The following is a 27,322-nucleotide window of genomic DNA, read 5'->3' on the forward strand; positions in this document are numbered from 1 at the left end:
TGGTGATTGATGGTTACTGTTGGTGATTGATGGTTACTGCTGGTGATTGGTGATTGATGGTTACTGCTGGTGATGGTTACTGCTGGTGATTGGTGATTGATGGCTACTGCTGGTGATTGATGGCTACTGCTGGTGATTGATGGTTATTGCTGGTGATGATGGTTACTGCTAATGATTGATGGTTACTGCTGGTGATTGATGGTTACTGCTAGTGATTGATGGCTACTGCTGGTGATTGATAACTACTGCTAATGATTACTGCTGGTGATTGATGGTTACTGCTTGTGATGATGTTACTGCTGGTGATTGGTGGCTACTGCTGGTGATTGGGATTGATGGTTACTGCTGGTGATTGATGGTTACTGTTGGTGATTGATGGTTACTGCTGGTGATTGATGGTTACTGCTGGTGATTGGTGATTGATGGTTACTGCTGGTGATTGATGGCTACTGCTAATGATTGATGGCTACTGCTAATGATCGGTTACTGCTGGTGATTGATGGCTACTGCTGGTGATTGATGGTTACTGCTGGTGATTGATGGTTACTGCTGGTGATTGATGGTTACTGCTGGTGAATTATGGCTACTGCTGGTGATTGATGGCTACTGCTAATGATTGATGATTACTGCTAATGATTGATGGTTACTGTTGGTGATTGATGGATACTGCTGGTGATTGATGGATACTGCTGGTGATTGATGGCTACTGCTGGTGATTGATGGTTACTACTGGTGATTGATGGATACTGCTGGTGATTGATGGATACTGCTGGTGATTGATGGATACTGCTGGTGATTGATGGCTACTGCTGTTGCAGAGATTGCTGAATACAATTGCTGCTAAGTTACACATTTGACAAAATTAACTGAATGGAATCGAGGTGAATATTGTGGTATAAAGCCCGGCCAATGCCTGTCTATAGGTATCAGAGATTGATGTCACTGGTAAAAATGTAAATCCTAAACAGTATTTGCATATTCCCCAAAAGGTGGCAGTGACTGTATCCACTCGGCAGACGTGTCTGTACGGATGGCAGAGAGTCTGAGTGGGGTTTCCTATTGGTTGATACATTTAACTCATTGTATTTTGGTCATATGAAATTACTTTCCAGGACATCGTTTTCTAAACACAGCTATTTACTCAATAGAAAATGAATATTCCATGTTCTGTCTCCCCTGGATTTATATGCGGCCTGCGATACAGAGGCGCTATATGACTTGTCAGTGCTCATCCTTACCAACAAATGGGAATAACATAATCATTTGCTGCAGATATGCAGCCGTGAATCTATAGATCCACTTCATCTTGTGTGGTAAATTAATTACAGAAAGTTCAGTGTCACACCTGAAAAGGAGCACAAATAGGAGTAACTGTATAACTATGACCTATGTATAGATAAGTGAGCGGCTGTTTCTGTTATTCCAACATTTACACGGCTCCTCTTTTCCCAGCTATGTAACCACTACATGTATCCACAAAGGGTTTATAAATGGTATATTTGCCATGTATGCACGTGATTTAAAATTGTACAGTAATACAGTACATTGGCCCTCATTCCGAGTTGATCGCTCGCTAGCTGCTTTTAGCAGCCGTGCAAACGCTAGGCCGCCGCCCTCTGGGAGTGTATCTTAGCTTAGCAGAAGTGCGAACGAAAGGATCGCAGCACTGCTACATAAAAAGATTGTGCAGTTTCTGAGTAGTTCGAGACCTACTCCTAGCCAGCGATCACTTCAGACTGTTTAGTTCCTGTTTTGACGTCACAAACACGCCCTGCGTTCGGCCAGCCACACCTGCGTTTCTCCAGCCACTCCTGCGTTTCTCCAGCCACTCCTGCGTTTTTATCTGGCACACCTGCGTTTTTTCACACACTCCCCAGAAACGGTCAGTTACCACCCAGAAACGCCCACTTCCTGTCAATCACTCTGCGGCCAGCAGTGCGACTGAAAAGCGTCGCTAGACCTTGTGTCGGCTTTTGTGATAGTACCACGAGCGTGCGCACTGCGCCGCATACGCATGCGCAGAAATGCCGATTTTTAGCCTGATCGATGCGCTGCGAACTACGGCAGCTAGCGATCAACTCAGAATGACCCCCTCTGTCATTTTAAAGCCTAAGGGAGCCCAGGGTAAAGGTCTCCTTTCCATGTCCCCATTACTAGGGGTGAGGTATTACTAGGGGTGAGGTATTACTAGGGATGGGGTATTTCTAAGGGTGAGGTATTACTAGGGGTGAGGTATTACTAGGGGTGAGGTATTACTAGGGGTGAGGTATTACTAGGGATGGGGTATTACTAGGCGTGAAGTATTACTAGGGGTGAGGTATTACTAGGGGTGGGGTATTACTAGGCGTGGGGTATTACTAGGGGTGATATACAGGTTGAGTATCCCTTATCCAAAACGCTTGGGACCAGAGGTATTTTGGATATCGGATTTTTCCGTATTTTGGAATAATTGCATACCATAATGAGATATCATGGCGATGGGACCCAAGTCTAAGCACAGAATGCATTTATGTTTCATATACACCTTATACACACAGCCTGAAGGTCATTTTAGACAATATTTTTAATAACTTTGTGCATTAAACAAAGTGTGTCTACATTCACACAATTCATTTATGTTTCATATACACCTTATACACACAGCCGGGAGGCCATTTAATACAATATTTTTAATAACTTTGTGTATTAAACAAAGTTTGAGTACATTGAGCCATCAGAAAACAAAGGTTTCACTATCTCACTCTCAATCAAAAAAGTCCGTATTTCGGAATATTCCGTATTTCTGAATATTTGGATATGGGATACTCAACCTGTATTACTAGGGGTAATCACTCGCCTGATATACTCTGTACTGCTTGGGACCCTGCTCCTCCCACTATATAACTCTCAGTCTGTGGCTTCCTGCTGCCTCCATTCCCCTCCTCACATCATGTCACTGCCCCAGTCACATGCAGCCCTGTCCTCACATCACTCATCTCCTGATACACTCTGTGCTGCTGGGGACCCTGCTCCTCCCACTATATAACTCTCAGTCTGTGGCTTCCTGATGCCTCCATTCCCCTCCTCACATCATGTCACTGCCCCTGTCACATGCAGCCCTGTCCTCACTGACACATCACTCATCTCCTGATATACTCTGTGCTGCTGGGGACTCTGCTCCTCCCACTATATAACTCTCAGTGTGTGGCTTCCTGCTGCCTCCATTCCCCTCCTCACATCATGTCACTGCCCCTGTCACATGCAGCCTTGTCCTCACTGACACATCACTCACCTCCTGATATACTCTGTGCTGCTTGGGACCCTGCTCCTCCCACTATATAACTCTCAGTCTGTGTCTTTCTGCTGCCTCCATTCCCCTCATCACATCATGTCACTGCCCCTCTCACATGCAGCCCTGTCCTCACTGACACATCACTCACCTCCTGATATACTCTGTGCTGCTAGAGACCCTGCTCCTCCCACTATATAACTCTCAGTCTGTGGCTTCCTGCTGCCCCCATTCTCCTCCTCACATCATGTCACTGCCCCTGTCACATGCAGCCCTGTCCTCACTGACACATCACTCATCTCCTGACATACTCTGTGCTGCTGGAGACTCTGCTCCTCCCACTATATAACTCTTAGTCTGTGGCTTCCTGCTGCCTCCATTCCCCTCCTCACATCATGCCACTGCCCCTGTCACATGCAGCCCTGTCCTCACTGACACATCACTCATCTCCTGATATACTCTGTGCTGCTGGTGTACCCTGCTCCTCCCACTATATAACTCTCAGTCTGTGGCTTCCTGCTGCCTCCATTCCCCTCCTCACATCATGCCACTGCCCCTGTCACATGCAGCCCTGTCCTCACTAACACATCACTCATCTCCTGATATACTCTGTGCTACAGGGGATCCTGCTCCTCCCACTATATAACTCTCAGTCTGTGGCTTCCTGCTGCCTCCATTCCCCTCCTCACATCATGTCACTGCCCCTATCACATGCAGCCCTGTCCTCACTGACACATCACTCATCTCCTGATATACTCTGTGCTGCTGGGGACCCTGCCCCTCCCACTATATAACTCTCAGTCTGTGGCTTCCTGCTGCCTCCATTCCCCTCCTCACATCATGTCACTGTCCCTGTCACATGCAGCCCTGTCCTCACTGACACATCACTCATCTCCTGATATAGTCTGTGCTGCTTGGGACCCTGCTCCTCCCACTATATAACTCTCAGTCTGTGGCTTCCTGCTGCCTCCATTCCCCTCCTCACATCATGTCACTGCCCCTGTCACATGCAGCCCTGTCCTCACTGACACATCACTCATCTCCTGACATACTCTGTGCTGCTGGAGACTCTGCTCCTTCCACTATATAACTCTCAGTCTGTGGCTTCCTGCTGCCTCCATTCCCCTCCTCACATCATGTCACTGCCCCTGTCACATGCAGCCCTGTCCTCACTGACACATCACTCATCTCCTGACATACTCTGTGCTGCTGGAGACTCTGCTCCTTCCACTATATAACTCTCAGTCTGTGGCTTCCTGCTGCCTCCATTCCCCTCCTCACATCATGCCACTGCCCCTGTCACATGCAGCCCTGTCCTCACTAACACATCACTCATCTCCTGATATACTCTGTGCTACAGGGGATCCTGCTCCTTCCACTATATAACTCTCAGTCTGTGGCTTCCTGCTGCCTCCATTCCCCTCCTCACATCATGTCACTGCCCCTGTCAGATGCAGCCCTGTCCTCACTGACACATCACTCATCTCCTGATATACTCTGTGCTGCTTGGGACCCTGCTCCTCCCACTATATAACTCTTAGTCTGTGGCTTCCTGCTGCCTCCATTCCCCTCCTCACATCATGTCACTGCTCCTGTCACATACAGCCCTGTCCTCACTGTCACATCACTCATCTCCTGACATACTCTGTGCTGCTGGAGACTCTGCTCCTTCCACTATATAACTCTCAGTCTGTGGCTTCCTGCTGCCTCCATTCCCCTCCTCACATCATGTCACTGCCCCTGTCACATGCAGCCCTGTCCTCACATCACTCATCTCCTGATATACTCTGTGCTGCTGGGGACCCTGCTCTTCCCACTATATAACTCTCAGTGTGTGGCTTCCTGCTGCCTCCATTCCCCTCCTCACATCATGTCACTGCCCCTGTCACATGCAGCCCTGTCCTCACTGACACATCACTCATCTCCTGATATACTCTGTGCTGCTGGGGACCCTGCCCCTCCCACTATATAACTCTCAGTCTGTGACTTCCTGCTGCCTCCATTCCCCTCCTCACATCATGTCACTGCCCCTGTCACATGCAGCCCTGTCCTCACTGACACATCACTCATCTCCTGATATACTCTGTGCTACTGGGGACCCTGCTCCTCCCACTATATAACTCTCAGTCTGTGGCTTCCTGCTGCCTCCATTCCCCTCCTCACATCATGTCACTGCCCCTGTCACATGCAGCCCTGTCCTCACTAACACATCACTCATCTCCTGTTATACTCTGTGCTGCTGGGGGCCCTGCTCCTTCCACTATATAACTCTCAGTCTGTGGCTTCCTGCTGCCTCCATTCCCCTCCTCACATCATGTCACTGCCCCTGTCACATGCTGCCCTGTCCTCACATCACTCATCTCCTGATATACTCTGTGCTGCTGGGGACCCTGCTCTTCCCACTATATAACTCTGTGTGTGGCTTCCTGCTACCTCCATTCCTTTCCTCACATCATGTCACTGCCCCTGTCACATGCAGCCCTGTCCTCACTGACACATCACCCATCTCCTGATATACTCTGTGCTGCTGGGGACCCTGCTCCTCCCACTATATAACTCTCAGTCTGTGGCTTCCTGCTGCCTCCATTCCCCTCCTCACATCATGTCACTGCCCCTGTCACATGCAGCCCTGTCCTCACTGACACATCAATCATCTCCTGATATACTCTGTGCTACTGGGGACCCTGCTCCTCCCACTATATAACTCTCAGTCTGTGGCTTCCTGGTGCCTCCATTCCCCTCCTCACATCATGTCACTGCCCCTGTCACATGCAGCCCTGTCCTCACATCACTCATCTCCTGATATACTCTGTGCTGCTGGGAACCCTGCTCCTCCCACTATCTAACTCTCAGTGTGTAGCTTCCTGCTGCCACCATTCCCCTCCTTACATCATGTCACTGCCCCTGTCACATGCAGCCCTGTCATCACTGACACATCACTCATCTCCTGATATACTCTGTGCTGCTCGGGACCCTGCTCCTCCCACTATCTAACTCTCAGTCTGTAGCTTCCTGCTGCCTCCATTCCCCTCCTCATATCATGTCACTGCCCCTGTCACATGCAGCCCTGTCCTCACTGACACATCACTCATCTCCTGATATACTCTGTGCTGCTGGGGACTCTGCTCCTCCCACTATATAACTCTCAGTCTGTGGCTTCCTGCTGCCTCCATTCTCCTCCTCACATCATGTCTCTGCCCCTGTCACATGCAGCCCTGTACTCACTGACACATCACTCATCTCCTGATATACTCTGTGCTGCTGGGCACACTGCTCAAGTTTAGACGGCCTGCTGAATCCAACACCTGCTGGTAATATAAACTAGTTCACGGCAATACATTTTCAGTATTTTCAGTAGAAAAGGTACTAAACCACCAGCACCAATGTCCAAACTATCCGGACCACTTACCAATCAGATATACTTAAAACCTGGACCATTGTGGTGCCTAGAGGACCACGTTTGAGAACCTCTGGTTTAGCAGATTATTATTATTATTATTATTATTATTATTATTATTATATATATATATATTGAAGTTAGTGGTATGTTTTAAACGCCTACTAGTGCAAATCAATATACACTGTACGTGTTGTTCAATAAAGTGCTAAAGTGAATAAATATGGGTTTTGGGAAACTTTAGCTTTTTTATCGTCGTCTCCGGTCACATGACCACCATATTACCAAGGTACATATGAAAAAGAACAAAAGTAGAAAACATTGTGTGTATTGTCTTAATGCTGCATATTTGTTTCAAAGCAATAACTGTGTGTGAGTGGATGATAGAGCCATCCCAGATAAAGCTCCTTGGTCACCACTACTTTCAAGTTTAACACCGTTTTAATTAACTGAAACATAAAAAATACAAACGTACAAGAAATCAAGTTATAAAAGCTTATCACTCCAAGGTGGCATTCCTAGGTACAGCAGAGGTCCAACGCGTTTCGTCCTCAATATGGACTTCATCAAGTTCATATTGAGGACGAAACGCGTTGGAACTCTTTTTTGGTATTGGTGGTATTCCTCAGCCTGCCTCAATTATGAGCCATGAAGGTGGAGGTTTCATAGATTATTGGATGTATTATGTATTAGATCATTATCGCATGTACGGCGTGAACACCTGAGGCCTACGTTGATAGAGACCTGCACTGTACTCTTCCTCCACACTAGATGCTTTCGGCGAGTTAGAACAATTGTTGGATCACTTCTCACGGTCCATCATTCCAGAAGCTTTTGTTTTACGTTCTGTGTGAGCTGAGAAGAATATTTGAATATTGCATGTGCTGGCGGCTGGATGAGGCGGGGAAGTCGATGGTATCGGGAAATATTTCATGTTCTGCACATGAAAAGATATCGCCATTATAAGCAATTTATTGTCATTTTCACCCTTCTTCCACGATCGCGTAAAAAAATACAAACAAATAATGGCTCGAGCAATCAAATTTAGACATCCTGGAATAACAAAATCACTTAATCACCGATTTTAAAAGTGGGTAGAAAGCTTTTTTTTCCTTGTTTGCTAATATCCTCTGGAAATAGACTTCTCGTTCCTTCTTTGCTTATTGCGGTTTCCCTTATGAGCGAAATTAGCAAGAAACTTGCATAAAGGACGACAATAATTGCTCAACGAGCATCTCGTTTGTAATTTATTAGCTTCTATTATTGCGGGTTGTCATGGCAACAGCTTGCATCCAGGGCGACAAGAGAGATGTTAGATATGAGGCGATGAGGCTCCGAGCGCAGGAAAATGGAGATGCACATTTTTATCAGTAATTCTGCTGGAAATAGTCAGTGAGAAGTTAATGAGATGTAAAGCTGTCCTGTGGCTCTTGCGAATATATATTTTTTTATTATGGTTTTTTTTTTCTTTTTTTCCACTGTTGATCTAATTAGGATGCATCGGTCAGGAATCATAATGAGGCTTTCACTTGTCACAAATATCCCAGATCAGGACAGAAAATATATAATAATGGTAACGAGTAAGTCTGTTCCTCTGAGTTTGCTGGGAACATCCTCTGCAATGTTCCAAATCAAACTTCTCTCACTTGGAATTTATTGTCCGACCGCACTATCGGACAATTGGCGCATTTAAAAAATAAAATGTCATTTCTGAAGCGACGACAAATAAACGAAGAAATTCAGAGAGCGGAGGGTGTGGAACGCTTACTTTCCGCAAACTTGCTACGTTTTTCCGTCGCCGCGTCAACCCCATACAATAATGTTACGCCTTTGCAGAACAGAACAGTTCTTGACCCACTTTCACCAATATAATAAAAGCGTGACTGACACCTATTGACATTTGCGGGTATATTTACTAATGTTCCATTTCAAATTGACTGAAATCGAATCAATTCGAACTTCTTTTTCACTCATCAAATTGACAAATATTCGATTTTGCATTCAATTTCAAAATCGAATTTGATGTTGTTGGATTTTGACTAGTGATTTTGTGTTTGGTTGAGGATATCCGTTTCAAAATCACCTATAAAATTGAATACAGGTTGAGTATCGGATATGCTTGGGACCAGAAGTATTTTGTATATTGTATTTTTCCGTATTTTGGAATAATTGCATTCCATCAGTGCCGTTTCTAGCGGCGGGCGCCCGCCGCGGCACTTTGCAGGTCCTTTTCCCCCTCCTCCCCCTTCCCGAGTACTCCTGTTCGGGGGGCGGAGTTTTGAGGAATGACGCGGTTGCGTCGTGACGTTACAACGCAATCGCGTCATTCCTCAAAACTCCGCCCCCCCCGAACAGGAGTACCGATGACAAGAGGAGGGGGAGCCAGCTGGAAGGAGGAGGCGGCCGGCGCGGGCCGAAGAGCGGGAAGAGCCACTTCATACTGTATGTAAGTAGTCTCTCTCTCCCCCCCCCCCCTCTCCCTTCCTCTCCCCCCACTTGACACTTGCCTGCCGTACTGTAAAAAATTGGGACTCTTGCCTGCAATACTGTGTAAAATGGGGACTCTTGCCTGCAATACTATGTAAAATGGGGACACTTGCCTGCAATACTATATAAAATGGGGACACTTGCCTGCAATACTGTGTAAAATGGGGACTCTTGCCTGCAATACTATGTAAAATGGGGATTCTTGCCTGCAATACTATGTAAAATGGGGACTCTTGCCTGCAATACTATGTAAAATGGGGACTCTTGCCTGCAGTACTATGTAAAATGGGGACACGTGCCTGCAATACTATGTAAAATGGGGACTCTTGCCTGCAATACTATGTAAAATGGGGACTCTTGCCTGCAATACTATGTAAAATGGGGACACGTGCCTGCCGCAATGTGTAAAATGGGGACACGTGCCTGCCGCAATGTGTAAAATGGGCGCACGTGCCTGCCGTATTGTGTAAAATGGGGACACTTGCCTGCAATACTATGTAAAATGGGGACACTTGCCTGCAATACTGTGTAAAATGGGGACTCTTGCCTGCAATACTATGTAAAATGGGGACTCTTGCCTGCAGTACTAAGTAAAATGGGGACACTTGCCTGCAATACTATGTAAAATGGGGACACTTGCCTGCAGTACTATGTAAAATGGGGACACTTGCCTGCAATACTATGTAAAATGGGGACACTTGCCTGCAATACTGTGTAAAATGGGGACTCTTGCCTGCAGTACTATGTAAAATGGGGACACTTGCCTGCAGTACTATGTAAAATGGGGACACTTGCCTGCAATACTATGTAAAATGGGGACACTTGCCTGCAATACTGTGTAAAATGGGGACTCTTGCCTGCAGTACTATGTAAAATGGGGACTCTTGCCTGCAACACTATGTAAAATGGGGACTCGTGCCTGCAGTACTATGTAAAATGGGGACTCTTGCCTGCAACACTATGTAAAATGGGGACTCTTGCCTGCAGTACTATGTAAAATGGGGACACTTGCCTGCAATACTGTGTAAAATGGGGACTCTTGCCTGCAGTACTATGTAAAATGGGGACTCTTGCCTGCAACACTATGTAAAATGGGGACTCTTGCCTGCAGTACTATGTAAAATGGGGACTCTTGCCTGCAACACTATGTAAAATGGGGACTCTTGCCTGCAGTACTATGTAAAATGGGGACACGTGCCTGCAATACTATGTAAAATGGGGACACGTGCCTGCCGCAATGTGTAAAATGGGGACACGTGCCTGCCGCAATGTGTAAAATGGGCGCACGTGCCTGCCATATTGTGTAAAATGGGGACTATTGCCTGCTGTACTGTGTAAAATGGAGACTCTTGCCTGCCACAATGTGTAAAATGGGGACACATGCCTGCCGCAATGTGTAAAATGGGGACACGTGCCTGCCGTACTGTGTAAAATGGGGACACGTGCCTGCCGCAATGTGTAAAATGGGGACTCTTGCCTGCCGTACTGTGTAAAATGGGGACTTTTTTCCTGAGGTGGCCGTGATGATGAGATCAGATGAGGCCACGCCCATTTTAATAAGGTCACACACCCTTGCCGGGAGCGCGTGCGCCTGTGGCGCGCGCATTCTTTTTCTTTTTATATCTATGCGGGGGCGCATTTTTTTAACGTCAATGGGGGGGGGGGGGGGGGGGGCGCATTTTTAAATCTTGCACTGGGAGCCAAATTGGCTAGAAACAGCCCTGCATACCATAATGAGATATCATGGTGATGGGACCTAAGTCTAAGCACAGAATGCATTTATGTTTCATATACACCTTATACACACAGCCTAACGGTCATTTAATACAATATTTTTAATAACTTTGTGTATTAAATAAAGTTTGTGTACATTGAGCCATCAGAAAACAAAGGTTTCACTATCTCACACTCACTCAAAAAAATCTGTATTTCGGAATATTTGGATATGGGATACTCAACCTGTATAAAAAAAAAAAAAAAAAAAAAAAACCTTTCTCATTTATTCTTGTTGCTCCAAATATATCACAGAGCGGCTTCTCTCGCTCTGGTGTGCGATTCTGGGGCACCTGCGGATGCTCAGGATGTATTCTGAGCACGTGCAGAACAGGTCCAATATCGTCGCACACAGTGCCCCCTAACGCTATGCCGCCGCCGCCCACTGGGAGTGTATTTTAGCTTAGCAGAAGTGCGAACGGTTGTATCGCAGAGCGCCTGCAAAAAATGTTTGTGCAGTTTCAGAGTAGCTCAAAACCTACTCAGCGCTTGCGATCACTTCAGACTATTCAGTTCCAGATTTGACGTCACACACCCGCCCTGCGTTCGCCCAGCCACGAATGCGTTTTTCCTGGCACGTCTGCGTTTTTTCGAACACTCCCTGAAAATGGTCAGTTGCCACCCAGAAACACCCACTTCATGTCAATCACTCTGCGGCCAGCAGTGCGACTGAAATGCATCGCTAGACCCTGTGCGAAACTACATCGATCGGTGTGCCCGTACGTCGCGCGTGCGCATTGCGCCGCATACGCATGCGCAGAACTGCCGTTTTTTAGCCTGATCGCTGCGCTGCGAACAAATTCAGCTAGCGATCAACTAGGAATGACCCCCTAAGTGGGGAATCCAAAGACTCCGGAGCTGCACTGCGTCCTTTTTTTAAACCTGTTCAGAGATCCTCAAGTTATTCTTGATTTCTTTGAAAATGTATAAAAACATCTAAAGTCATGTAATTTGGGGCTGTCATATGGAACCTTTACAGTATTATTAGTATCTAGCCTGATTCATTGACAGGCGCTATGGTGATTGCAACTGCAATTGGGCACATCGATGATGTGCTAATTTGCAGGCGCACCCAGCGACACTCCCCAAAAATGACTGTGACACCCCTGTGTTTTTGCCACCACACCCCCATCAACACCCACAAACGGTGCCTGACTGTCAGTCCCTCTGCATAAAGGTAAGTGCTGCATCGTTATTAGGCTTTGGCGCATGCACTTAATTGCAAAAACATTGGCGTAGCGTCCGTCATCTCTACTTTTATAGGCATCATAATGAGGGTTTAGGGAACAGAGTGTTGTCTGTATTAGCCTGTCATTTTTGTGGTTCGATTTTGTGTTAAATTTTAAATTCAGATGTTAGTAAATCAGGGGATCCTATGTTTGTCTATGTGAAAGTACCGATGTTATGACGAGATTCGATTAAGAGTGGGATTTAGTTTTGTATTTGATTTTATGTTCAATTTTCCCTATAGTCAATTTCCAAATGCAAACTGAATGCAAAACCCTTTCTCGCATCTATCATACCCTGTGCCTAAGTTATTGTATGACGCAGGCATTGTCTTATAGCTGTCCTCACTCCTCTCCTACCCTGTGCCTAAGTTATTGGATGACGCAGGCATTGTCTTATAGCTGTTCTCACTCCTCTCCTACCCTGAGCTAAGTTATTGGATGAAGCAGGCATTGTCTTATAGCTGTTCTCACTCCTCTCCTACCCTGTGCCTAAGTTATTGGATGACGCAGGCATTGTCTTATAGCTGTCCTCACTCCTCTCCTACCCTGAGCCTAAGTTATTGGATGACGCAGGCATTGTCTTATAGCTGTCCTCACTCCTCTCCTACCCTGAGCCTAAGTTATTGGATGATGCAGACTTTGTCTTATAGCTGTCCTCACTCCTCTCCTACCCTGAATCTAAGTTATTGGATGACGCAGACATTGTCTTATAGCTGTCCTCACTCCTCTCCTACCCTGTGCCTAAGTTATTGTATGACGCAGGCATTGTCTTATAGCTGTCCTCACTCCTCTCCTACCCTGTGCCTAAGTTATTAGATGATGCAGGCATTGTCTTATAGCTGTCCTCACTCCTCTCCTACCCTGTGCCTAAGTTATTGGATGACGCAGGCATTGTCTTATAGCTGTCCTCACTCCTCTCCTACCCTGAATCTAAGTTATTGTATGACGCAGGCATTGTCTTATAGCTGTCCTCACTCCTCTCCTACCCTGTGCCTAAGTTATTGGATGACGCAGGCATTGTCTTATAGCTGTCCTCACTCCTCTCCTACCCTGTGCCTAAGTTATTGGATGATGCAGACATTGTCTTATAGCTGTCCTCACTCCTCTCCTACCCTGTGCCTAAGTTATTGGATGAAGCAGACATAGGGGGTCATTCCGAGTTGTTCGCTCGTTGCCGATTTTCGCAACGGAGCGATTAAGGCAAAAATGCGCATGTGCATCGTACGCAGTGCGCATGCGCTAAGTATTTTAGCACAAAACTTAGTAGATTTACTCACGTCCAAACGAAGAATTTCCATCGAGTGTGATTGACAGGAAGTGGGTGTTTCTGGGCGGAAACTGACCGTTTTCTGGGAGTGTGCGGAAAAACGCAGGCGTGCCAGAATAAAACGTGGGAGTGTCTGGAGAAACGGGGGAGTGGCTGGCCGAACGCAGGGCGTGTTTGTGACGTCAAACCAGGAACGAAACGGGCTGAACTGATCACAGTGTAGGAGTAAGTCTCGAGCTACTCAGAAACTGCTAAGAATTTTCTATTCGCAATTCTGCTAAGCTAAGATTCACTCCCAGAGGGCGGCGGCCTAGCGTGTGCAATGCTGCTAAAATCTGCTAGCGAGCGAACAACTCGGAATGAGGGCCATTGTCTTATAGCTGTCCTCACTCCTCTCCTACCCTGAGCCTAAGTTTCCTGCCAGAGGTTAGAGCAGAACACTGCTGGCAGCAAATGATGCGGTGAGGCCGGGGACCTGGCTGCAGCACATGGAGTAATTGCTGACATGATGGGAAAGCTAGAGAGGTCAGTTCTACAGGTAAGTATGTATCACATCAGTGATAGCTTTGCATACTACTCTTTTAAAATCAGCATATTAGTTTAGGCACAAGATATGGCTCTGCGTATTAGTCTTGGCCCAGATACAGCTCCCCATATTAGTCTGTGACTCTGCATTTTAGTCCTGGCACCAGACGTGGCATGTAGTATGGTTTTGTACATTTGCTTGTGGCCAGATTTGTTATTTGTCAGGGTTTTGTTATTTATTTACTGTAATGCTAAGTTTTGTCTCCCTGTACTGTCCTTTGTACGGCGCTGCGAAACACTCGTGGCGTCTTCTAAATAAAATGTAATAATAATAATAAATGCTGGTCGTGGCACAAGGTATGGTGTGCATATTACATGTGTCACCAGTGTTACCGCTGCACATTAGTCTTGGCAGAAGATATGCCATCCGATGTGGCCTTGTACTTTGGCTTGGGGCAAAATTTGGCTTTCCGTAGTAGTTTGGCCACCGGATCGGTAGTCTTAGTGCAGATATGACTCTGCCTATTATTAGTCTTGTCAAGAGACATTGGCCCTCATTCCGAGTTGTTCGCTCGCTAGCTGCTTTTAGCAGCATTGCACACGCTAGGCCGCCGCCCTCTGGGAGTGAATCTTAGCATAGCAGAATTGCGAACGAAAGATTAGCAGAATTGCGAATAGAAATTTCTTAGCAGTTTCTGAGTAGCTTGAGACTTACTCCTACACTGCGATCAGTTCAGTCAGTTTCGTTCCTGGTTTGACGTCACAAACACACCCAGCGTTCGCCCAGACACTCCCCCGTTTCTCCAGACACTCCCGCGTTTTTCCCAGAAACGGCAGCGTTTTTCCGCACACACCCATAAAACGGCCAGTTTCCGCCCAGAAACACCCACTTCCTGTCAATCACACTCCGATCTCCAGAACGAAGAAAAAATCTCGTTATGCCGTGAGTAAAATACCTAACTTTTGAGTAAAATAACTAAGCGCATGTGCTCTGCGAACCTTGCGCATGCGCAGTAAGCGACTAATCGCAATATAGCGAAACTCGGCAACGAGCGAACAACTCGGAATGAGGGCCAATGCTCTGCATATTCCCAATATGACTGACTTTAGTATTGGTGCCGGATCTGGCTGTACACACCTTGACGTGGGAAGCAAGGATGCAAGTAATCTCCACGCTTCCTATTTTATTGTACAGATGAAGCCATCTTTATCTTGGAATTAGAATAGTTTTAATTGAGCCAGGGCAGTCGGACTTAATCCCCTGCTGTAATGACTTAATCCCCTGGTGTATTGTTCTCTCTGTATTGTATTGCAGCCGAGAACAATAGATGAAAGTCTTATGCTAATAAACCTTGGTGCACCTAGGTGCAGCATCTGTACTTTTTTTTTCTTTCACCATAGTTCAACCAACGTGTACCTTTTCCGTGTCTGATATAAAATGACCATCCATTGCTAGATTGTTCAGAGGTTTTTCAATCACAGTCTCAATTACAGTGATTGAGTGCATCACAAGTCAGCACTTTCATCCTTTCCGGCATATAAAAGAAACCTGTATGTGATAATTACCTCCGTCCAGGGATCATTGAGCTGTAAGAGTTAATGTAATTACCTCCTCCTGCGGGGTTACAGATGGTAAAAACAGATAGAGTTTGGTGACCTGGAGACCTAGAATTGACCAATGATATGAAGCACAGACTTCACCATCTCCTGCTTATCCGCGTGCTATCCTGGAGCCCTGCCCTGCCAGCACTGTATAAGTAGGATGCCCTGATTTCTTTGTGAAATCATCTGGTGTCTGCGCCAGATACAAAGTTAATCAGCCAGTTATACAGTTTCAGCGCAGCGTATTGGCATTTCATGTGTGTAATTAAACGTGAAGAAGTTGTCACTGCGAAGCTTTGATCTGACAATACGCTGCAGACAGAAATAGAGTGTAAATATTCCCGTGCCTATCTCATGTGGGAGCCTTCTAATACCTCTTGCCTATTAAGTGCAGAATGCGTACAGATAGTGCTACCGTATACAGTAATGGAGTAATAGAAGGGATCAGTACTAAATCCCGCTGGACGGGATCTCGGCGGTCGAAATACCGTCGCCGGAATCCCGACCACACAATTCCGACAGGGGTGGTGAGCGTAAAACGCAGCCCCTTGCGGGATCGCTTCGCTCGCCACGCCTGTCGGGATTGTGTGGTCGGGATTCCGGCGTCGGTATTTCGACCGCCGGGATTCTGTCCGGCGGGATCTTGACCGCATCCCTAATAGAATACTAAAATCTTACCACTTAAAACAATAAGTGCGTCTCAACTAATTATCTACATGTAGAGTTGTACACCTTTATACAACCAGCGCACCTTCTCTCTATCCTTTAGAGGAGGGCGATCCCGATCAATTACCAGGTTCCAGCCACTTGGTGCCAGCGGGTAGAGGTGAGAACTTTTCACTACTGGAATTGAATAGCAGGCAGAATTACATGCACGTTTATACTGTATGGTGAATGTGGATTCTGGTTGGATGAGGAGTGTGTTTCATCCTTTCAGACGCTGGGTTACTACTACACACCTCATTCCTGGTTCCTTGAGGAACTTGGGCCTCACAGCCCTACCAACACTTATTTTCTGGGTGTCCGCTCTGCATGGTTGACATCAGGGGTGTCGGTGAATTACATGGGAGCATTGTCATTATAGAGATAAGTCCGGGATTATTGTGACACTCGCAGGCGGTTTATCACTGTGGGATCTGTAGAAAACTCTTTCTCTTGCTTGTCATTTTAGGATCTGTTGCAAAGTTCTCCCAACTCAATGACTGGTTTATCCAATAACCCGCAAGGAATTGTTCTGCCGTCCTCCGCTTTACAGCAAAACAGTCTCGCCATGACAACCGTCAACTCATCGCAGGTTGTGTCAGGTGGGAAATGTGAATCTGAAATGACATATTGTACTGGTGGGATTGCACATATTGCAGGATGTTGTCCCTTCTAACACTATAATGTGTGTTCTACAGCAACTCTGTAATAAGGGTTTCAGTGAATAAATGGGCCTTTACATATAGTTCAGTGGGCTCTGTCATCATGAGTGTGTTTGTGGGTGGCACCGTGTGACTGTCTGTGGGCTCTGATTGACAGTGTCTGTGGGTTACAAGTGTAGTCACTGACTGACCACATCTGTGGTCTCTAGATGACCGTGTCTATGGATGCTGGCTGACAGCTTATGTGGGCACAGGATCACAGTATTGTTGTCTCAAAGTGTGTACTTTGGTCGTTGGTTGACGGTGTCTGTAGGCTTCAGGTGTAAACACTGACTGACAACGTCTGTGGTCTCTGGGTGACGGCGTCTGTGGTCTCTGGGTGACGGCGTCTGTGGTCTCTGGGTGACGGCGTCTGTGGTCTCTGGGTGACGGCGTCTGTGGTCTCTGGGTGACGGCGTCTGTGGTCTCTGGGTGACGGCATCTGTGGTCTCTGGGTGACGGCACCTGTGGTCTCTGGGTGACAGCGTCTGTGGTATCTGGGTGACGGCACATGTGGTCTCTGGGTGACGGCACATGTGGTCTCTGGGTGTCGGCACCTGTGGTCTCTGGGTGTCGGCACCTGTGGTCTCTGGGTGACAGCGCCTATGGTCTCTGGGTGACAGCGCCTGTGGTCTCTGCGTGACAGCACCTGTGGTCTCTGGGTGACAGCATTTGTGGTCTCTGGGTGAAGGTGCCTGTGGTCTCTGGGTGACAGCGTTTGTGGTCTCTGGGTGACGGCGCCTGTGGTCTCTGGGTGACAGCACCTGTGGTCTCTGGGTGACGGCGTCTGTGGTCTCTGGGTAACGGCGCCTGTGGTGTCTGGGTGACGGCGCCTGTGGTCTCTGGGTGACGGCGCCTGTGGTCTCTGGGTGACGGCGTCTGTGGTCTCTGGGTGACGGCGTCTGTGGTCTCTGGGTGACGGCGCCTGTGATCTCTGGGTGACGGCGTTTGTGATCTCTGGGTGACGGCGTCTGTGGTCTCTGGGTGACTGCGCCTGTGGTCTCTGGGTGACGGCGCCTGTGGTCTCTGGGTGACTGCGCCTGTGGTCTCTGGGTGACGGCGCCTGTGGTCTCTGGGTGACGGCGCCTGTGGTCTCTGGGTGACGGCGCCTGTGGTCTCTGGGTGACGGCGCCAGTGGTCTCTGGGTGACGGCGTCTGTGGACTCTGGGTGACGGCGCCTGTGGTCTCTGGGTGACGGCGTCTGTGGACTCTGGGTGACGGCGTCTGTGGACTCTGGGTGACGGCGCCTGTGGTCTCTGGGTGACGGCGTCTGTGGTCTCTGGGTGACAGTCTCTTTGGGCTCCGTGTAGGCACTACCTGACTGCGTCTGTGGGAACTGTCAGTAAAAGTTTATCTGTGTTGCTGTGAGTGACTGTCTTCCCCACTCACTGCTCTCTCTATTTACTGTTCTTGTGTTCCCGGAGGAAAGGAGAAATGATACAAACATGTCACAGTGTGGATGTATTATTCATGAGCGTGAGATCCGGATCCCTCAGGGAACATTTTAACCCCTCCGAGCCCACTATTTCTTTACATAATGGCTGCATTTAAAATCACAACATCATCCGTGCAAGCAAATGGGATGGGTGTGATCCAGCTGCGGTTCTAGTGACTCTGTGTCTGCTGATTGTGCTTTCTGCAGAGGGAAATTACTACTTGATTACGTGTCATGTTCAGTAAATGCAGCATGGTATTAGTGATAACATGACATGTTCCCGGGGTGTAGCGGTACTGCGCTGAGGACGCTCTGTCTAATATCTGTCTCCATTCCATCAGTATGGATTGCTGGCCGTCACTCGCCCTTCCCACACAGAGCAGCAGGTGGGAGATAATGTCAGAGGCTGAATAAACACTGCACAGAATTATTATTACTATGGAAGGGATGAGTCTGTGGGCAACGTACAATCAGTCGTGTTATTGGTCCAGAACATTTTTCATGTGTTTATACTAACCCCTTGCTGGCCACAACCCTATATACCATACTGATGGGTATCCGCAATGGATTTTGCGCGCTTGCACTGACCTGCACAAAAAGTTTTCCGCCAACATGCAAGCGTTCACCGTGATGTGTGTGGTAATGTGTTCCCTAGCTATAAGGCCCTCGGACGTCACAGTGCAGTTCTCCTACATTATACAGTACAAGGCTATATGGCAGTGCTGCGATGACCTAGAGCAGGCATGTCCAAACTGCGGCCCTCCAGCTGTTGAGAAACTGCACATCCCAGCATGCCCTGACACAGCTTTAGCATTCTCTGACAGAAAAACTGTGTCAGGGCATGCTGGGATATGTAGTTTCACAACAGCTGGAGGGCCGCAGTTTGGACATGCCTGCCTTAGATGTATTGGTGGATCGGTAATCCCTAGCAGGGGCGCAGAGAGGGGGAAGGCGGGTTACTATTTACCTGGGCCCAGGCCTCTTGGTATATGGGATCAGATGCAGGAGAGGGTCAGACGCACAGGTACACACTAAGCAGTGCAGTCTGTGTAAGTTGCCTCTCTATGGCTAAACGCAGCCTACAGATATGCTGGCCCCAGGTCACCTGACTGCGACACCTCTGCACGTGGACTGTAGGGCCCCAGGCCACCTGACTGCGGCACCTCTGCACGTGGACTGTAGGGCTCCAGGCCACCTGACTGCGGCACCTCTGCACGTGGACTGTAGGGCCCCAGGCCACCTGACTGCGGCACCTCTGCGCGTGGACTGTAGGGCTCCAGGCCACCTGACTGCAGCACCTCTGCACGTGGACTGTAGGGCCCCAGGCCACCAGACTGCGGCACCTCTGCACGCGGACTGTAGGGCCCCAGGCTGACGTTGCATACAGGGGGAATGTATTAAATCTTCTAAAGAGTGGAGAAGGTGCCCGTAGCAACCAGTTTCTAGATAGCATATACCAAGTACATTCCAAAAAATAATAGGTAGAAGTGTATTTGTTGCTATGGGCAACTTGTCCACTCTTTGGAAGGTTTGGTGTATCTCCCCACAGTTTGGGAGCCGCCTGTTGTAGGCTCATTGGCCTCCAATATGATTTCTAATATCCTGATAATCTCTAGTGGTGGATTTGGTATTTCTTATGATACTATTACTGGTACCTACCTAGGGGCAACTATAATAACATTGCTACATTAATGTCGGTGGTGTGTGAAATTATATTGGTCTGTTTATGTGACTTCATGGTTACTCCTGTGTTTTATAGGTGGTGCACTTTACCAACCTGTTGCCATGGTAACATCCCAGGGACAAGTAGTAACTCAAGCGATCCCACAGGGAGCAATACAGATACAGAATGCACAGGTGAGTTTTCATTGGGAATGTGTGCGCTGTGGGTGGGGGGTTGGTTGGTGACTCCAACCTCAGACTTCCCAGTAACAGTAGCCGTATCCGTTTTCAGAATGCTGATTGGGAACTTAGGGGGACATTCACTAAGCAGTGATAAGAGCGGAAAAGTGAGCCGGTGGAGAAGTTGCCCCATCAACCAATCAGCAGCTCTGTATCATTTTATAGTATGCAAATTAAAGATGTTACTTCAGTGCTGATTGGTTGCCATGGGCAACTTCTCCACTGGCTCACTTCTCCACTCTTATCACTGCATAGTAAATGTCCCCCTTAATGTCAAGAGTTTTCTACGAAGCCGCCCCCCATGCTTGATAACTCCCTCCTGTAGCCTACTGACCACGTATATGCAGGTTTCCAAGCACCATCGCATCTATAACCCACAGAACTGCCCCCACCGACAGACAATTTTTTTTTTGACTTACACGAAGTTGCCGGTGGCAACCAGATAGAGCGACATTGTGTTTGCTGCTGGATATCTGGGGATGGTATGGTTCCATATCTATATGAAATGTGATATATGCCCTATAAATTAGTGTTCGGGTGAGTGCCATATATTTGTATACCCTTGTAATGGTCTAATGAGTTTATCCCAAATTTCTTCTTAGTGCAAAAACTTGTGCTCCGCAGGACGGTACAGCCCCCGTTAATGACTATGCTGAGACACATGTTACTCACTCCTGAGCCCGTGCTGGGGATATTCTAATTTTAATCAGAAAAAAAGGCAGAAATGATTATAAATGTGTTGTTGTTAGTGTCTCTATAGATATAAAGTGCTGTACAGATGTGTCACATACACTATTGCCGCAGTAGTGCCAAACATCCATTCTCAGTGCCACTGGAGCGTCTTTTGTGCTGGATTGTGCCTCTTAATCGCAGTGTGATACAACAAAGCCGCTTTACGAGACCGCACTGAATACTTTGACATGAGACACTTGGGCTGGGATGTAATGAAGTCAAAATCTAGCGGCGTTGCGGGATACCAGCCGAAACTCTGACTTTTTTTTTTTTTGAAGGGGCAATCGTGTACAATGCCAAACTACTGCTTGTACATGATTATCCCTTTAAACAAAGTCCAAGTTCAGCTGTATCGCGCACAGCCGCCGTACATGGACTTTATTACTTCCTGCCCTTGTTATCTGTGTGCGACTGAGTCTGAATCTGTAGTGCTACAATGCAGTAAAGTGGGTTTTGTTGTACGCCAAGTGCTCCGTAATAGACGCGCTGTTGCCTTTCTCTGTTCCCTGTCTAAGTCTCGGATACTAAATGACAAACCATTTACTCTGATGTGCGCATGAGTTTTAGGAGATTGTCAGACAGGAAGAAGTTGTGATACTGGGGAAGTGCGATAGCAGCATCGGACCGGCTGTAATGCAGTGCGAGACAGCTGGAGCTCCGAGATTTCGGCCGGCCTCGTACGTGTTTTTTAAAGCGCCAATTATTTATAAGGCAAAACCCGGTTATTTGTGCATTGTGAATGATTTTTGCCTTAAAAAAAAAACGTACGAGGTCAGCCGATATGTTGGAGCTCCGGCCGTCTCGCATTGTATTACATCCGACCCAATATCACTAAGATACGCTCGGGTCTGATCTCTACAGGATGTTTGCTGTCATAATGGTGGTCATTCCGAGTTGATCGCTAGCTGCATTTGTTCGCTGTGCAGCGATGAGGAAAAAAACGGCACTTCTGTGCATGCGGCGCAATGTGCACGCGCGGCGTACTATTACAACGAACGATGTAGTATCACACAGGGTCTAGCGAAGCTTTTCAGTCGCACTGCTGGCCGCAGAGTGATTGACAGGAAGAGGGCGTTTCTGGGTGTCAACTGACTGTTTTCAGGGAGTGTTCGGAAAAACGCAGGCGTGGCTGGGAGAATGCAGGGTGTATTTGTGACGTCAAATCCGGTACTGAACAGTCTGAAGTGATTGCAAGCGCTGAGTAGGTTTTGAGCTACTCTGAAACTGCACAAAATTATTTTGCCGACGCTCTGCGATCCTTTCGTTCGCACTTCTGCTAAGCTAAAATACACTCCCAGTGGGCGGCGGCATAGCGTTTGCACGGCTGCTAAAAACTGCTAGCGAGCGAACAACTCGGAATGACCCCCAATATGCAAACTGGCACTCTGATGTCTATGAAGGTTATTAAGAAGCCATATTGTGTAAGACAACTTGTATTATGGGTGCGGTGATCCTCTGAAGTGTGTGTTATATTTCCCTACTGCCTTGTATGAACTGTATGCTGTGTTACCCGTCTGGGTCCTGGTTTGTCATTGGCTGATTTGGATGTTCTACAGTATTTCTCTGTTTTATAGCACTAAGGATTTTTAGTATATAGTAGTGAAGCAAATATACCAGCGACCATTTCATAACATTGTGTAATTACTCGTGTACCATGGAGGTCATTCCGAGTCGTTCGCTCGGAAAATTTCTTCGCATCGCAGCGTTTTTCCGCTTAGTGCGCATGCACAATGTCCGCACTGCGACTGCGCCAAGTAAATTTGCTATGAAGTTTGGATTTTTACTCACGGCTTTTTCTTCGCTCAGGCGATCGTAGTGTGATTGACAGGAAATGGGTGTTACTGGGCGGAAACAGGCCGTTTTATGGGCGTGTGGGAAAAAACGCTACCGTTTCCGGAAAAAACGCGGGAGTGGCTGAAGAAACGGAGGAGTGTCTGGGCGAACGCTGGGTGTGTTTGTGACGTCAAACCAGGAACGATAAGCACTGAACTGATCGCAGATGCCGAGTAAGTCTGAAGCTACTCTGAAACTGCTACGAGATGTGTAATCGCAATATTGCAAATCTTTCGTTCGCAATTTTAAGAAGCTAAGATTCACTCCCAGTAGGCGGCGGCTAAGCGTGTGCAATACTGCTAAAATCGCCTTGCGAGCGAACAACTCGGAATGAGGGCCCATGTACGAAGTTTCCTATATCAGACATGTGTGAGAGGGGAGGAAATTACAGATACAGAAAGTTTCCGTATGTTCCAACAAACGCCTCTATCCGTCCTCTAGATGTTCTGCCTGGACCTAGAGGGTAGATAAGGGGACATTTACTAAGCAGTGATAAGAGCGGAGAAGTGGCCCCATCAACCAATCAGCAGCTCTGTATCATTTTATAGTATGCAAATTATAGATGTTACTTCAGTGCTGATTGGTTGCCGTGGGCAAATTCTCCACTGGCTCACTTCTCCGCTCTTATCACTGCTTAGTAAATGTTCCCCTAAGTCTGGAAGGGCTTTGAAGGCTTCACCTTTCAATGGTCCTGTCCTCTGTGGAGCAGAAGTAGGCAGGGTTTAGGCCACAGGAGGAATAAGCTCTCCCCTCCCTGGCAATGTTTCAGTACTTATGGGCCAGAGATTTTGGTACTTCTGATTTTCGGGGAGAATGAGAGGAACATTTATAAAGGGCTACACTTGCGCACCTCGTGGGGGTTATGTCCATGTCTCAAGACTGATGGCTTCTGGGGTTTTTAAACCAGTGAATCAGACCATCTTTATATATGTAGGGCACAGATCCACTCTATCCAAGTGTCGGCTGTTTCCAAGTCAGGCCTGAGCAAATCATCTGATTGATTGCGCTGGGTGCCCCCCCCCCCCCCCTCCCCCCCATGGTCCCCACCTTTACACACATACACAGCTTTTTAACATATCCGCTACATGTGCTGAGCTTCTAAGCCACACCTCCTAGGTCTGCGTAAGCCACGCCCACTCTGGTTGAGGTCAATCCCCCTTCTTTGCCATTGCTTACTATGGGGGTCATTCCGAGTTGTTCGCTCGTTGCCGATTTTCGCTATGCTGCGATTCGCTGCTAAATGCGCATGCGCATGGTACGCAGCGCGCATGCGCTAAGTTATTTAACTGAAAACTTAGCAGTTTTGTGGGTGTTCGTAGGACGATTTTCAGTCGCACTGCTGATCGGTGAGTGATTGACAGGAAAGGGGCGTTTCTGGGTGGTAACAGAGCGTTTTCCGGGAGTGTGCTAAAAAACGCAGGCGTGCCAGGGAAAAACGCGGGAGTATCTGGAGAAACGGGGGAGTGGCTGGCCGAACGCAGGGCATGTTTGTGACGTCAAACCAGGAACTAAACGGACTGAGCTGATCGCAATCTGTGAGTAGGTCTGGAGCTACTCAGAAACTGCAAGGAATTATTTAGTAGCAATTCTGCTAATCTTTCATTCGCTATTCTACTAAGCTAAGATACACTCCCAGAGGGCGGCGGCCTAGCGTGTGCAATGCTGCTAAAAGCAGCTAGCGAGCGAACAACTCGGAATGAGGGCCTGTGACATTAGGCAGGTGTGTAATAGTTCGCTGTTGTCATCCTGTTTAACCAGTTTCAATAATTTTTATTGTTACTATCCTTTTAGTTATAAGGCGTCATAAAGTTTCGGTAGCTTAGTACAAGGAATAAACATGATACATAGGGAGATATCAATACAGACAGTATATAAATGCACATACATACATAAATACAATGTGCAGTTAGCATAATTATGTAGAGAGGATGAAGGGGAGAGGTCGCTGTTCATATGAGCTTACAATCTATGGGTAGACACAACGGGAGAAGAGGTCAGACCTCAGCAGGTCTGTTTGCTGCTACTAGACATGAGTTTACTCGTTGTACACCACCAGCAACAAAGATTGTCAGACAACGTGTGATGATGAGAGCAACATCTGAGGCCCGCAGGGACCACCCTGCAAATGTGTGCTGCTCTCTGTGTCTCAGGAGCTGTCCCCAGGCACCCTGCTAAGAGCTGCCAGCTTATTTGCAGCTGGAGAGAGCACATTTGGAGCGGTTCTTTTGAGGAGGAACGTACTTTCGGAATTGGCGGCCTGTGTTTCACCTCTGCAAGAAATTGAATGATGGATGAAGAGACATAAAAACGTCTGGCATGCCAGCCTTGTTTATGTCCATAACCGCTTGATGGGCCTGGTGAAACCCATTCATAAATGAAACTGCTGGACTACAAAGTGGCACTCGGGAGAACAAACTTTTCTTACAGATACATCACAATTTCATCAAAAAGTTTTCATTGTTCTCCTGGGAAGGGCCGAGAGGAGGTGAGTCTGTGTGAGTTCCTAAAGGCCTCGTGGGAATGGAAGACTTCAAACGCGCCATCCTGGCCACAGAGCATGTGCGCAGACTTGCGTCTAAACAGGGCCTCTCCGAAGGCGAGGACTTTCTCAGCATCGGGTGTTCATGGCTTCAACAGACCAGACCGAGACGTGCAGTTTGTTAAATGCAAGGTCATTCAGGAGCAATTTTCTATTCCTCCATTTACTACTTAGTATATGGATAAAGGAATGGGAGTACGGCTACAGCTGCAGGTCCCTGGCTCGTGTATATATATATATATATATATATATATATATACTGTCATCACGTGCGTACGTTATAATCTTACAATCTATTCCTGACATGGGCGCCAGTATAGTGTAATCGTATAATAGTGTACAGAGAGGGTGATTATATCCCTGCAATATGGCGGAATTACACATGCACTCATCATGTTATCCGTCTGTTATATGTAAAACATCTGCATGATCCATTGTGTACGTTATGAAATCTGACATCGTTATCACGTTATTCCTCTATTCATTTTGAAATCGATGTAGGTTCAGTGTAGATGTGGAAATATCAGGACAGCGCCTCCTGTGGCCATATTCAAAACTGTAAAGAAATTTTTATGTTAAAATGTATTCTTCATTTTGGCGGCGGCCCTTCGTACTTGGCGCTAGTCTGCAGGTTTTAGCGGCTATTTATAAATAACATTGGCTGAGATTGTGTTACTTTGGGAAGATCATGTATTCCATATTTGGTTTTCTCCCCTGTATTCTCAACTAGTGACGTACTTGTTACTTTAGCAACCTTTAGTCTCGTTTTAAATGTCACCTCTGACCTGGTACTGAATATATACTGTTCTGTGCCAGTTGTAGAATTTCACCTGTTTGCCCTGTCCAACATACACAATGATTGTTCCATATTTACTCTTTAACACCTATTAGCTGTCATTGGGTTACATGGAAGCATGAATTCTCATCTGCCTGTAATTACAATCTGGATGACAGTGACGAGGTTCTCAGTCACCGTGCGCTCTCACAGTACTAGGCTATAGGCGCTTCAAGCACTTTTTAGGGGATCTGGACTGAAAGCCGACAGTAACTAGCCGGACATTGTCTAGGTCGACCACTATTGGTCGACAGTAACTAGGTCGACAGGGTGTCTAGGTCGACAGGGTCTTTAGGTCGACATGTTCTAGGACGACAGGTCAAAAGGTCGACATGAGTTCTTCATAATTTTTTTCTTTTTTTGAACCGTTTCATACTTAACGATCCACGTGGACTACGATTGGAACGGTAATCTGTGCCGAGCGAAGCGGTAGCGGAGCGAAGGCACCATGCCCGAAGCATGGCGAGCGAAGCGGTGCACTAATTGGGGTTCCCGGTCACTCTACGAAGAAAACTACACCAAAATAACATGAAAAACTCATGTCGACCTTTTGACCTGTCGACCTAGAACATGTCGACCTAAAGACCCTGTCGACCGAGACACTCTGTCGACCTAGTTACTGTCGACCAATAGTGGTCGACCTAGACATTGTCGACCTAGTTACTGTCGACTTTCAATACCACACCCTTTTTAGTGGGATACAGTATGGCATGCATGCTAAGTACTCCCCACAGATCACCCACCAAGGGGCACGTTCGTATGCGGAGCTCCCACATTGCGTCATTAATATTTGAAATGTATATTTTAATGTTCACCTTGCAGATTCTGTTTGCTGAGCTGCAGGAAATTTACCACACAGGCAAAGAGTTTAATTTGTATCCAATTACAAAAAGACCTAACGCATAGTAGGATGCCCCGAAGCCGACCGTTCTGGTGATTTAGCTGCAGCATTGTACATGGTAAAAAATCATGTAACATCTACAAATGAAGCATTTTTATGATGAAATTAATGCTGTACTGTATGTTAATATGACCACCGGGGAGGCGTTTATAAGAACAGAGCCTAATATAATCCTGCAGTGTCCGTCCCCGTAC

The 27,322-nt window shown here is 47.1% G+C and overlaps 1 protein-coding gene across 9 annotated transcripts in view; it reads left to right on the forward strand.

The window, feature by feature from the left end:
* The window catches only part of PKNOX2 (PBX/knotted 1 homeobox 2), a 581,048-nt gene that overhangs the window by 488,835 nt on the left and 64,891 nt on the right, over positions 1 to 27,322 (forward strand). For all 9 annotated transcript variants that reach the window (XM_063943776.1, XM_063943772.1, XM_063943775.1 and 6 more), the window contains 2 exons: positions 16,720 to 16,852; positions 20,146 to 20,243. In XM_063943776.1, coding sequence (XP_063799846.1) covers positions 16,720 to 16,852; positions 20,146 to 20,243 — 231 coding nt within the window. The remainder of the gene's footprint in view (positions 1 to 16,719; positions 16,853 to 20,145; positions 20,244 to 27,322) is intronic.

Source organism: Pseudophryne corroboree, chromosome 10 (genome assembly GCF_028390025.1).
Source record: "Pseudophryne corroboree isolate aPseCor3 chromosome 10, aPseCor3.hap2, whole genome shotgun sequence".
NCBI classification, from domain to species: Eukaryota; Metazoa; Chordata; class Amphibia; order Anura; family Myobatrachidae; genus Pseudophryne; species Pseudophryne corroboree.